At 41.1% G+C, this 13,929-nt stretch overlaps 1 protein-coding gene across 2 annotated transcripts in view; it reads right to left on the bottom strand.

Moving 5' to 3' along the window:
• Positions 1-13,929, bottom strand: part of KLHL29 (kelch like family member 29) — a 406,051-nt gene that overhangs the window by 130,997 nt on the left and 261,125 nt on the right. For both annotated transcript variants that reach the window (XM_069850743.1, XM_069850744.1), the window contains 2 exons: positions 11,495-11,636; positions 10,204-10,746 (listed from right to left, as the gene is read on the bottom strand). In XM_069850743.1, the coding sequence (XP_069706844.1) occupies positions 10,204-10,746; positions 11,495-11,636 (685 nt within the window). The remainder of the gene's footprint in view (positions 1-10,203; positions 10,747-11,494; positions 11,637-13,929) is intronic.

Genomic DNA, 13,929 nt, shown 5'->3' with positions numbered 1-13,929 from the left:
GGAAAAAAGAAAGTAAATTCATGACAGCTTATCCAAAGGCATAAGTGGAACTTCCAGGCAAGGGCTGTGGAACTCATTCAAGTTCTCACAGAAGAATATCTTATTGGTGTGGGGTTTTAACAGACTGACCATTCTTGGAGTGTACTGAATTTCTAATAATGAACAGATTTGACTGTCCTTGAATAGCTGATCCTTGGGCAGGATGTCAAATCTGCTTTTATCATTCCAGCAAGTAAAACACATGAAGAACTGTGTTATTCTGGAAGTGAAGGAACATGAACCCCTGTTCTTGCTACATTTACACAAGTGAAAGAGAGATCTCTGTATTTCTTCAGAGCGCAAGGATTTGCTACATACTGATGTGGTAACACATCTGCAGCAGTCTAAACTTGAAATCTTATGACTGCCTCCTGCCAGATGTACCTACTATCTATCCAGCAAAAGTTCTTCTGAAAATCTCCTGAAAAGTGCTTTTCTATTTGGAATACGGCTTCCAAATCAGAGCCCTAACCAATCTACAGAAGTAACAAAAAAAACCTCAAAGAAATGCACTGTTCATGGAAGGGCACAGTTTGGCCATGATAAGAGTATATCTAGCAGAAAAACATTCAGCAAATTCAGTCATTTAGAAAATTCACATCTGTAACAAAATCTGCACAGCATGTAGGAAAAGGCAAAGAGCACCATCACCTATTTCCTAGGTTACAGGCAATAAGAAACTACCAGCACTGCTCCTCCACCTGTTTTCCACAGGATGGTGGTGTTTTGTGCAAAATGATCCTTGTTTTAAAGAGCATCCACACCTTGTGGATGCATGGAACATTTCCCTCTTCATTCCCAAGTAAAAGGTCAGGCAGAGGAGCTGGGCTTGAAGTTAGATTTGGATCCTCTACAAATCAGTCAGACTGAACAGGAGTGTTAGCCCATGTTTCTCTTTAGAAGCCTTCCATTTTAGCCAGTTTTGCCTTTTTCATATATTCTTCATCCTCACCTAAAGCAGTGTGCAGATTGATGGACAAAACACATTTTGTCTTCCTCTGAAACATCAGAGGAATCCTAAATAAAAGCATAATGTTCTCTTTCATCCTACGTTCTTGGTTGTTTTTTTTTTGATGTTGCAAAGCCACTAAGCATTGTGCAAAAGTACAGCATACAAAGTCTTCAGCATTCAAACCCTCCAGTCTTCTTGGAAAGTACTAGACAGTTAAGCTGTGCAAACTTCACCAAGTATCTTGTACCTGGTCTAGTCTAATGCTTCTGACTTAATTGTCCACACATATAGGTGTATGCAAATGGTGTATCTATACTCCTGGTCAAACACTTATTTTGAACCTCCTGATTTTGCTGGTAGCCCAATATTTTTCCATTACAGTACTAACCATGTACAACATTATATGCTGTAATTTTCTGAATTTAATATGACAAAACTTCATATCACTTTTACTCACACATCTAGGTGCCTACAAGTAATCATTCCTGCAAGCTTATATATCTGCTTCCTAGTGATGACTGCATGACCTTGTGATATAATACTTCCCAGAATATCTAGTGTGGCAATCAAATGTAAATATTTGTAATCGTAGAATCATAAAGGCTGGAAAAGACCTCCAAGTTCATCTAGTCCAACCATCAACACAATCCCACTGTGCCTACTAAACCACGTCCCAAAGCGCCACATCCACATGCTTTATGAATGCTTCCAGGGATGGTGACTCCTCCATTTTCCCGGGCAGCCAGTTCCAGTGCTTCACTACTCATTCAGCAAAGAGATTTTTCCTAATATCCAATCTAAACCTGCCCTGGTGCAACTTGAGGCCATTTCCTCTCATCCTACTGCTAGTTACTTGAGAGAAGAGACCAACATCCACCTCGCTACAACCTCCTTCCAGGCAGTTATAGACAGTGATAAGGTCTCCCTTCAGCCTTCTCTTCTCCAGAATAAACAACCCCAGTTCCCTTAGCCGTTCCTCATAAGTCTTGTCCTCCAGCCCCTTCACCAGCTTCGTTGCTTTTCTCTGGAAGTGCTCCATCAACTCAATGTCTTTCTTGTAGTGAGGAGCCCAAAAGGAACACAGGATTTGAGGCCTCACCAGTGCCAGGTACAGGGGCACGATCACTCCCCTGGTCCTGCTGGCCACGCTATTCCTGACACAAGCCAAGTTGGTCTTCTTGGCACCCTGGGCCATTGCTGGCTCATGTTCAGCCAGCTGTCAACCAACACCCTCATGTGGTTTTCTGCCGGGCAGCTTTCCAGACAAACTCCCCGAAGCCTGCAGCTTTGCATGGGGTTGTTGTGGCCCAAGTGCAGGACCTGGCACTTGGCCCTGTTAAATAATCATATTAAGATGGAACCATATACAAATACCTTGGTTGCCCTCACTTAGTACAACCAGAAACCTGAATATATGCACAACACAAAACCAACAATGCAAGAAGCTTCACCGTCTATCTGGGCAGAAAGAACTTCTCAGCACAGCTTTGTGACAATACACTGGAATACAACACAGAGAAACAAATGGGCCTGTTACTGGGAGGAGTTTCTTACGAGCACCTTTAGAATTGTCACCCAATTTATTTTCAATTTAAACAATGAAAGCAAAACTAAAGATAAGGAAACATTGCTATGAATGCATGTAAACTTGTAAAACACAAAGCATTCCTCTCCTCATAGCATGTACCCTGGGAACACAGAGGACATCTGAAACAAGCAGATTTGTGGGATTCTACATAAAAATTAGCATCCTAACAGCTATTCTTGCTTTTGCTTCCAAGTCCTTGTACCCTTAGTCTTACAAAATATGCACATCAGTTACTTAAGCAGTTAATTTTTTTAAAAAAATATGTCCATAAAAACATTCTGAGGATGCAGGGTCTTACGCAATCCCATGTTATTATTATTGACTGCAGCTCAAAGCCCAGCCTCGCTGTGGGACAGCAGAGCTTATCATCAGCAATCTCAAGGCACAGCAGGGTAAGGAAAGTCACTATTTGGAAATGTTTATATTTCACAAATCTGTTTAGATTATTTTTTTTTTTTAATCTAACATGGGACAGAATCATTCTTGTTCTGAGTGCAGTGAGACAGAAATGATTCTTCTTCATTCAGAGTTCAGGTACTGCTCCACAGAGGACTGCTGACTACAAAAGCATTTCCACTTTCTTGTAGGGAAACCAAAAACCATTTGCAATTTAATAAATCCACTTGTCTGGAGATCTCTGGAGATCGCAGAATTGCCCATCTTTAAAACATTTAAGTATATACACAAATGCACTGCCTGGCTCCTGATGGACCTAGTCTGTTCAGTGAAGTTGTGAAGAGTGTGAAGTCCCCACTCTCTGCAGACTCTCTGTAGTAGCTATAAGCTGACTGTCCATTTTTTAAGTCATAACAGCAAAAGAAATAGAATTATCCTGCTGTGAGCAGGAAAAAATCTTAGTGGGAAATTCAAGGAAAGACCAAACTTGTGGAAAGAACTGAACATTCAGGAAAGGTAGCTCTGAGGTGGCCCCAGGCATATGAGAACAGCGTGAAAGAGCACAGGTATGTTTTCTGTTGCATCCAAAGGATTGGATGCAGACAGCAGTTGCATCCAAACATGTGTCAAGAGCTGAACAAGACAGAGGACCAAGAGAAGACAATGCCAGAGAAATCTGAAATTAAATATAAGGAGTTCTGAAAGGAGAGCAGAGACTCTGCATGTGTTTTCGACAATTAATAACTTTCAGAACAACTAAATGCAGGTCCAGGTCTTTGCAAGCGATTTTTGGGACAGCATTTAGATGCATGGACAGGTAGCCTGCCTGGAAATTTAAGCTGTATTTAAAAAGAGTTGCCACTAATATGCTTAGTGCCAAAAGGGAGCCTTGATTTTGGTCATCATCCAGCCCCTGAGGAATTTTGCACTTTGTTGTGTAGAGTGTTGTGTGGGTGGGACAGAAAATAGTAATTCAACAAAATTCTGCCACCTCTCAGACTAATTTTTAATTCATTTAGCAGCCACTGTCATGGATAAAACCATATCTGTCAATAAACCATGTTCTAAGCTTACCGTGTCTCAGGTTTCAGGGTAGGAAGAAACTCAAGACATCTTCAAATGTATCATTGTCTAATTACCTAAGTGCATCTGCAAGCGATGACATAATATCACATAACAGAGTAAAATCGAAGTTCTTCAGCTGAGAACTTTCAAGAACAGATGAACACAGCTGCAAATTTGGTGCTTACTTGAAAAAAAATCCAGGTATAAAAAAAAAGCAGCAAGCAGCAGATGACTTTTAAGAGCACTTTCAGGGAGTTTTAACACACTTTAGCAAGCCTACACTTCTATTTTACAACAACCCTCATAAAATATTGGTAGTGGCGAGAGACTCCTGCTCCAATTCAAACTCGGAAATCTCAAGTCACTGCGAGCTGTCAGTCAAAAGAGAATTCAATGACCTTCTTTATGCTGTGCGCTTAGCAAGGCAATGTTCTAGGACTACTACAAGTCCTCTTTGACTCTTTAGTGCCCTAAATCACTGCCTATCATGACCCAACTAATAGTGGCATTAGAAGATAGGGCAGAAATCACTGAAAATACTCCACCTGGAATGCAAAAAGGTGAAATGTATTTCAGCTTCACTAAAGTTATGGCTTAGATACCCTCATGAACTTTAGAATTCCATTAACATTATTCTGAAACATAGGAGGTTCTTTCTGAACATAAGGAAACACATTCTTACTGTGAGGCTGACTGAGCACCTGCCCATAGAGGCTGTGGAGTCTCCATCCTTGGAAATATTCAGAAGTAATCTGGACGTGGTGCTGGGCAAACAGCTCTAGGTGGCCCTGCTTGAGCAAGGAGGCTGGACCAGAAAATCTCCAGAGATCCCTTCCAACTTCAACCATTCTGTGATTCTGTGAACTCTCATGCTTCATTACCAAGTTGAGCTTACGAATGATCACTAGTCATCTTATCTTGGTACCATTTAGGCTGCCCCATAATATCAAGACCATCTTAATGAAAACACAGTAAGAAGCATGTACAGTGGTAACAGGTTTCCGTGCTAACCTAACCTTCCTACAAGCAACAGGAGATAGAGTGCAGTATTATTTCTATTGTAGACTTTCTTCCCCACAATTCTATGCATATATATTCATCTACACATGTATATATTTGTACACACGCACGCTAAAATCCATCTTCCTATCTATATCTATGGACACAAAAATAAGGGAGATTTTTCCTAAGGTTACACAGGGCGTGTATTCTAGTGTAAGGCAGAGAACTGAAAACAGACTTCCTAGAGTCTTCATCACACAATATCCATTAGTTGGCTTTATAGGAATTTAAAATGCTAGTTTGCACTTTGAATTCAAACACCCCTCCAGGCCCAGCATTCATGCCTAGCACCAGGCACACTCACAGAACTGCAGGTCAAGCCAAAACCCCTTTGAAAATTCAGCCTATTCTGAAAAAAAAGTTGATGGTTATTGACAAAATGTTGTAGTCTACCTTGTTACTACTCAGGGTTAATGAAAGTAAATATTGTCTGTGGTCTAATGAGAATTCCATCGCAATAAAGTCAAGTGTGAAAGGTGCAATCAATAAGCGATGATGCAACAGTATTCATTTGTAGTTCTGTTACTGTTTAGTTCATGGTATTTGGTGATGCTTGAAAATGAAGTGTTAAGAAATTAGTGTTACAAGGATTAATATTCAGATATTATTTCTGATATTGTTACGTTTCTACAGTCATTACATTCTGAAGACTAATTAGCATCTGATTTCTTTTCCACTAGTTAAGGACTGCAAACCAAAGGATTATAGACTAAAAATGCTATGGAAACAAACATGAATATTATCCATGAACATCCACAAACTAAGACTCATAATGTCCGTGGCTAATTTTACACTGAAGGAGAAAGTACTGCAATGAAGAAGTGTTATTTTCCTCATCTTTTGTGTAAGCGACTATGCGCCCAAGTATATCAAGTTTATGAAGCAAATGTCTTTTCAAATGTGCAACGGAGTCCAAGCTGGGGCATTTATGTCCTACATATGGCAGGGCTATTCACCAAGGGTTCAATTTTGGATTTATTATCAGTCTCAGATATAAAGAAGCACACTGCTCCATGAAAAAGTCAAGGACTATATCTCAGTTACTTGGTTATTTCTGCAAGGAAACCAATCTCTTCTAGTCCTTCATCAAGCTGATTAATTTCTCTCCATTTGCGCTCAACTGGATTGGCAGGCACATAGATATTGGTCTCTTGTCACTGTGCCATGGCATGGGATACCAGTATCTTGTGTCAGAAACTGAAGGGATGATTTCCATCCCTCTCTCTTCTCTGCAGGCATGTTGTGCAAGTGACAACTTGTGCTGGCACATCATGTAACTGAAGATACTGAAATTATGTTTGAATAATAACTGCAACTCTGTATTTTCTGAAGAAGCCACATAAAAAACGGGCTATGCAAACTTCAGTGGGTCTTCGCTTAATATGATCACAATAAACTTCTTCATGGTTCTGAATATTCTACTTTATTAATTCCCCTGGCACTTCATCTTTGGATTACAGAGCAAGGCTTAGGACACGGATAGAAAACAAGGGCTGTTTCTGTTCTAAAATATGAGGTTACGTGTCTGTGTTAAGGTGACATGGCTTTTGAAGTCAGCTAGGAGTATTTGGCAAAAATCCTATCCAAAGGGCAATTACAGGCTAAATCAGATACTCCTCAAAATTGCTGTTGATTGCGTATGGTAAAAAATCCCATGCATTTCATAAGGCAGCTCTACTGTTCTTCACACATTGCTAAAAGCAGTAATTACTTCAAAACTTTATTTATGTCTCTCATAATGTGACTGCTTTACAAATTCACTAAGTAAATGGATCACGCAGCTAAACTTAACATTTGTATTTAACATATTACAGAAGCAATTAAAAAATCCCTTCACAGAATGTAACCCATCCAGACCAAGCAAATTCTCTAATCCATGCAAAGATTATTTCCTTGTAAGTAGTTTCAATGGAGTTAGGTAGGAATTAGCTGCGACACTGTAAAGAGAGTGACATATCTGTTTTATATCATGATTCTTGTTATCAGGATGTATTTTTTTTGCAGAGTCACTGAAATTACTTGACTCTTTGAGTCACGTAAGTGAGATCTCTTGACCTATTGCAAATGAGATTACATACCAGCAGTGCCTTTAACTTTTGACAACTTATTTGTTTACTTTTGTTTATAAACAGTTATGTAAGAAACCTAGTTCTGCATAAGTACAGTGTAACCTGGCCCAAACATGTACACAGCCAAATAAAAGATAATTACGGGAAATAAAACGTGATGTTTCAAATCAGGTCCCTAATAAAGTCTAAAAATATAAGAAAACCTATCATATTAACCAGCAAGAGCTGCTCTTTCACTTAAGGGATAGCTGGATAATTATTCAAACCTGTACAAGACTGGATTGTCAAGTGAAATAATAATACAGAGTATCTCAGGATAATGAGATAGATCTTAAGGCCATTAGTGGTGGCTCTTATTATAATACTGGCCAAGGTTCTCCAAAAAAGCGAGAGAATATTTAAATGAAACTTGTAGAGAACTAGTTTGAACTTGTATATTTGAACAGCTCAGTACTGTCTCATAGTTTCCATTCCTTCCTGGAGAAAAAAAGGCGCCTATCACATAAGACTCTGAAATCAGCCAGGCTTTAGAGACTGGAATCCCTTGGGCAGAAATTAAAACAAAAAAATAATTTGAAAATGGCGCCTCATTGAAATCCACAGAGTTTATATTAAGAATTTTATCTTAGCGAGGTTTTAAGGTCTGATTAGACACCCAGTTGTCTCCTCTTTCCTGATTTTTTTTCTCTCTTATGCAAAGATCATTCAAAACAATCAAACCCAACATATACTTTTCCTGACTTTAGGTTTGACAAGAACTATAGCTTTAGATGTAAGGGCTTTTAAGATTGGAAATGGAGGAAGAGATTACTTCTTCTCTATAAAATAGGTCCTGCTTATGAGACCTATTTGTATATGCATTGTTATTTCACATTTGTTTTGTTTTTTAACCACTACAGGAACAGGAATAACTCAATAGCTGATGGTCACGGAGAAGGTAGCCAATCCCTGGGAAAACAGTTGTATATCTTGCAACTGATAACGTGCAGTACTGCTAATGTGTCAGCAGTTGCCATGGATTAGAAATACGGCTTGTTTTACTATTCTCCTAGGTACAAAGGTTTCCAAATGCCAGACCAGACCCAGGAGGGGCATGCCTGGCGTACTCTAGCAAGAAACACTCCTCCTCACCTTAATGAACATCTTCTCAGCTGACTGCGCTCAGTGGTGCTCGGACAATTAGACTAGACTAGGGCTTAGAGTAGTTTAAGCAAGAATGCTGATTAGGGCTTTGCAAATCAAATATTAAAAGATTGATTAAATATTTTACGATCTTTTTACTTAGTCTTTGATTTGAAGTTTACTTCAGCTGCTAGCCAGGGATACGCTGAAGGTTAATTGATGGAGGAAGAGTAAATAACAGCTGACACTACTGGCCCTAAGTATGCAAGGCATTTAAGAGTGTTCCTAACCTGAAGTGTACAGCCACTGACGTGCTCATTTGTCTCACTAGGTTAGTGTCACTAGGGCTCAGATATGTGATCAAATTACCACAGCAAAAGTGGTTTAAGCTTATGTGTTTTTCCTTGTATTGTTTATTTGCACGTCTCCAATGACACCAAGTAATCCTTTAAATGGTGTTAATTTGATCACGTATCCGAGTACCCGGTGTGGTAAATTGGGATAGGTGGATATGAAAAGTGGAGATGATGCCTTTTAGAAGACAAAGAGCTTCCATGGAGAGGAGAGACACCCAGTAAAACCACTGCATCTCAGTTTACCAGGATTAGAGCATAAATCTCTTCCTTTTCTCCTACAAAATCAAGGATTTGCAACTTGCTTTCTTATGATGCAACCCTTGGTGAACTTTTGGCTACCTGACCGGGTTGGTATCATTTAAAGACCATCTAGATCTTAAAGAAAAATTCAGAAGCTCAACACTCTGCAAGTGTTCTCATCATATTTGGGCCTTGGACTTGAAAATTTAAAACCAGTCTGAATATTTAGCTTTAGAAAAGTACTGCTGAGCTTGTGCCTGAAATCCCTTTCAAGAGGTGTTTGGTAAGGTTTTGCACATACCGAAGTACAATTTACGTAATGAGCAGGAAGAGTTATTGGACTAATCATTTTTAATAGAGATTCCTTGTCTTTAATACAGAGCTACACAATAGAACTTAATAGCTTGTGGCAAGTAAATAATTTACACATGGATTGTGTCTGAATACAAATGTATACATAAAATATCACAGACTTAATGAAGCCTTTGGGGTGTTTTTTTTTAAAAATCAATTGAATTGATTTTCCTGATAGGTTTGCATTTGTATTTCCGTAAGCCACATTTTGCTTTACCTGCACACGTGGCAGAGCCATGATTTTTAGGGGAGGCAGGGAAAACTCTGAAAACGAAATCAGAAACTAAGTACACAGAAGGTAGGTATTTTTGAAGTGTTTAGAGATAGACACTTGGAAATAACACTCCAACGTGACCCAATGGTGTAGCTCATTTAGAAACTACTTATCAGAAAAGGTCAACCTCTCAGGAACGCTCATGACTATTCAGAGTGTTTTGCAGCATTTGAGCTCAATGAAGCTGGTAATGAAGAGTTTTTCCCTTAATGTTGAACATTTTGGGCTGTTCAGCTTCAGTCAGCAGGGCTACTTGCATTTGGCTTGGATTCCTACTAGACGGGGGAAAGACGATGGTTGAAGAAGGAGGCTAGTGTCGTGACTAAAGCACAACCGAAGCCAGAAGGGAAGTGGTTGGATGGAAACATGGGTGCGTGTTTCAAAGGGAGGGGCACAGGATGATGGTCACTCTACCATCAGGAGCATCGGCTCATCTGACGGGCTCGAAAGCTGTTTTTCACTACAAAATACACCCATAGCTCATCCTCCTTCTTCCTAACGCGCTACTTTTTGTGGTCATTAACTCATAAAAGCTACGCATTAAAGAGAAGCATGAAAACAGACACTGGAGCTGGGCCAGCGGACCTGAAGAGAGCGGCGGGGAAGCCCAGAGATTCGCCACCATCCTCAGCCCCCTTGCCCGCCCCGTCCCACGCGCCCCAGGGGACCAAGCCGGCTCGCCTTACCTTTGGGGTGCCAGGGGTCTGTGAACTCGTACTTCCCCACGCCGATCGTCCGCAGCATCTGCACCCCGTTGGTGTTGTCTGGCCCCCCCGCCGCGTTGGGGGGCAGCGGGGCGGCCGCCTGCCCGTTGGTGGCGGGCGCGCTGCTGGGCAGGGCGGCCGAGGGCAGGGCTGGCGGCGGCGGTGGCAGCATGGGGCAGGCCAGATGGCCGTTGCCCACCGCTCCGGGGCCTGGGTGGGCGACCGGACCCACGCCGCTCATGGAGGACATGCTGAGGGGTTGGCTGTTGGTGTACAAGGGTTGGCTCTGGAGGTTGACCACCATGTTGCTGAGGGGCTGGGAGGGCTGCGGCTGCAGCTGGTAGTGGGTCGGCATCAGCGGGAGCTGCGGGGTGACGTGCGGAGGGAGGGAGGGCGTGACGCCGATGACGGGAGCCTGGACGTTGGCGGCCGGGCTGAAGGTGGGTGGCTGTGTCATCCCGTAGGAGTGCGTGATGAGGGCGGGCTGGCTGCCTGCCGCCACCGTGGTGACCCAAGGTGCTGCACCTGCGGCACGAAGGAAGGCCGGCAACGCAGTGAGCTCAGCAAGGGGGAGACCAGAGAGAAACACCCCACCCTCGCCTCTCCCTCCTGCACCCACGTATGCTACTGAACCGCAATGACGCGCCCTTCTCCTTCATGGTCTCTAAAGCGGTTCAGGGTCTGGAACTGTTCCCAACCCATAAGTGCATAAAATTGCTACGGCGATGTGAGTACAATTGTTAAAATACTCATCAGGTGACACGCGGCATGTTTGCGGTTTTATGTATTTTGCGCTTTATGCAGCTTAAGCGCACGCTTCCAAGAAAATTAACCTCTTTCCCCACCGTGCTTTCATGGCTCCCTGACAAACACTCTGTGTATAATAATGGTGCTCCAGCCACTACAAAGAGATTGTAATTAGGTGTCTGGCATAGTAGCACAATGTATGATATGTGTCTGGAAGCTGGAAATCATTTCAGGTAGTTCTGGACATAAAAGAGGTCTTAAAGTATTACAGAGTGCCTTTTCCTCTAGTGAAGGCAGAGAAGAAAAAAAAAGCACTCTAATGAACTTGCAGGCATTTTAATACATTTATATTAGCCCCAGCACAGAAGAAACTTGAGGGGTCTTTACAACGAGCGAAAAATGCTGCTAAAGAATAAAGAACAGGCTCACAATGAAGTCTAATTTGTGGAAGTAAATGGAGATAATGCATTGAATTTCCTTTGAATTATTTTTCCTTGTAGAATTACAAATAAGATTAGAAACATACCTGGGTTTTCATTCTCCCTCATCTGTTTAGATGGAGGCTCATCAGTGTCCCAGGGCGTGGACTGATTGATGGGTGTCTGTCCCCACCTGACGCTTGTTGCAAGTCCTTGAGGCTGATTTTCAGTCTTGGAAATGCAAGGCGTCTAGCAGAGAGAAAGAAAAATACAGAATAAGAAGAGTTTAGACTGTTGGGAATAATTACTGTTCCTCATAGCTAGTAGCTTGCTTGTTTGTTTGTTTGTTATAGTCCAAGAGGATATCCTAAAATCTTAAATATTATTCTCCTCCAGGCTTGCATGACATGTCTGTATGGAAAACACAATATATTTGAAAAAAAATATTTCAGGAGATTGAATAGATCCACATTTAAAAAAAAAAATCCACATCAAACTAGCATTTTCAGAAATAAGTTGCTTCTTTCACCTTGAAAAAAAAACCAAACCCACCACATATGGTAATAACCATTCAGTCATAGCTTACATAAAACGTGACAATTCCATTTGCTCAGACTTCCAAAAATGGTGAGTTTTGTTTAGCAGAAGGCAGAACAAGAGAGACTTATTTACAACCATAGGACAAATTGCTGTAGAGCAGTAAAGAGAAATCTTAGTATTTACTGTCTGTCAACCCTTAAAATTGAATGCCAATAAAAAAAAGCAGCATAACAGTCATTGGCCGCTAAAGTCGGTATGTTGGCAGTTCTTCAGAGATGTTAAAATAACTGTAAAGTAGGGGAAGTATCGGGGCTGACTAATCATCAAAGGGGATATGATCTGAAAGAGACTTCTTGATAAAGAAACCATCGCGTGAAATTTAAAGGCTTAGCCAGCCCCCCCTGCAGCTTCAGGGGTTGCTCGCAAACAACCATCCCTTTGCTGAGAAAAAGGCCTGTAGAAAACAAGGCTGCTCCAACAGGTCTCATTTATTTAACTTGGCAGTGTATTGCATTGCTGGAAGATTAAAAGTTTTTTTTGTTTTGGTTTGGTTTTCTGTTTTTACTGGTGTCAGAACCTCTAAACCAAGAAAACGGAACCAGCTGCCTATTGCTGAATGAGTATTGAGAACTGAAGCCATAAAGAACAGGAGACCAGTCTGAGCGATTGCTTGTTTGACTTACATCTGGGAAGTAATTTAGCTCTGAGACGGGGGTACAGTGGCTCCATAAATGCCCTGGGTCACGTAGTACCAATGAAATCCTGTCAACACCAGCAGCCTTTTTTCCCCGTCACCAGTACCTCGGTCACCCCATGAAAAGAAGTCATTATCAAACCCATTTCTGCCCTCTACAAATACATGCACACCTTCCCAAGCCCATCAGTCATTCCTCAGCTCTTTTAAATCCACTGGAAGTTCCTGCATTCAGTGGCTTCCTCCTGCCCTCCCTTCTGCCCCACTGGCATCTCCCTGGGCTCTGGAAGTCAGGAGTCTTGGATGCAGATCTTGATGGAGGGTAGGTTTTTTGCTCTGCTGCTCCCTTTGCTCCCAGAAGCCACAAAGGAAATACTTTCCCCACTAGAAATCCTGTATTTTGTTAAATGCAGATGGTCAACCGGGAAAAACGATTCTTAACATCCTTTTTTTTTTTGTTATGGAATCTGGAAGTGAGAATTTTCAGCTTGTGTCCAAATTAATTTTTCTTCTTCTCAAGATGCAGATCAGATTTTCTTCAGCCTCCATCATTTTCATTTTCTTAACTTTTCAGACCTTCTATAACTTTTGCAGTTGAAATAAAAATGATTCAGGAAAGGCAAAAAGAGAAGATGTGCAGACAAGCAGGAGCTTCAAGATTGCTTCTCTTGTTTTCATGGCAAGGAAAGGGCAGGAAGGGAAGAAAAAAATGCTTTATATTTATAAACTACTCTGAGAAAAGGCTTAATCTGAAAACCTTTAGTTTTTACATTGTGAAGATCATTGACACAAGAGGATATAACACTGTTGGTGGTTTACTAGTTCATGTTAGCAGTATCCTTTTGGATCTAGCTAAACTTTTAACAGTAGCCTAAGCACTTTGCAGTAAAAGGAAAAAAAAAAAAAAGCACAACCAGCATTCTCTGCCTATAAATCAGCTAAGATACTTCCCCCAGAAAGATTATCATTTATTTCAAACAAAGCTTTAGAAAACAGCAAATGCAGTATAGTGAACGGAACACTTTTATGAATCATCAAAGATGGACAGGAGTATTCAAGACTCAAATCATGCCACTCGAGTTCCACATGTGGCATCTGTTTGTTGCATTTCTTTGTTGAATGAACTAAGTCTTGTAAGTGGGTTTGAAATACATATTCTCATTATTGTGTGGCATTGTCAAGATGTGCAGCATCTTGTGTAACTTTGTTACATCTCCAAGCTGCTTTAAAACAGTGTCAATCTAAATAAAGAAAAAAAAAATCCTGTACCTTAAGTAATACAGAACCACACACATGCTATAATTTTAA

The sequence above is a fragment of the Phaenicophaeus curvirostris genome, chromosome 2 (genome assembly GCF_032191515.1).
Source record: "Phaenicophaeus curvirostris isolate KB17595 chromosome 2, BPBGC_Pcur_1.0, whole genome shotgun sequence".
NCBI classification, from domain to species: Eukaryota; Metazoa; Chordata; class Aves; order Cuculiformes; family Cuculidae; genus Phaenicophaeus; species Phaenicophaeus curvirostris.
The sequence above is the reverse complement of the archived record's forward strand: the minus strand, read 5'-3'. Positions and strand labels throughout refer to the sequence as shown.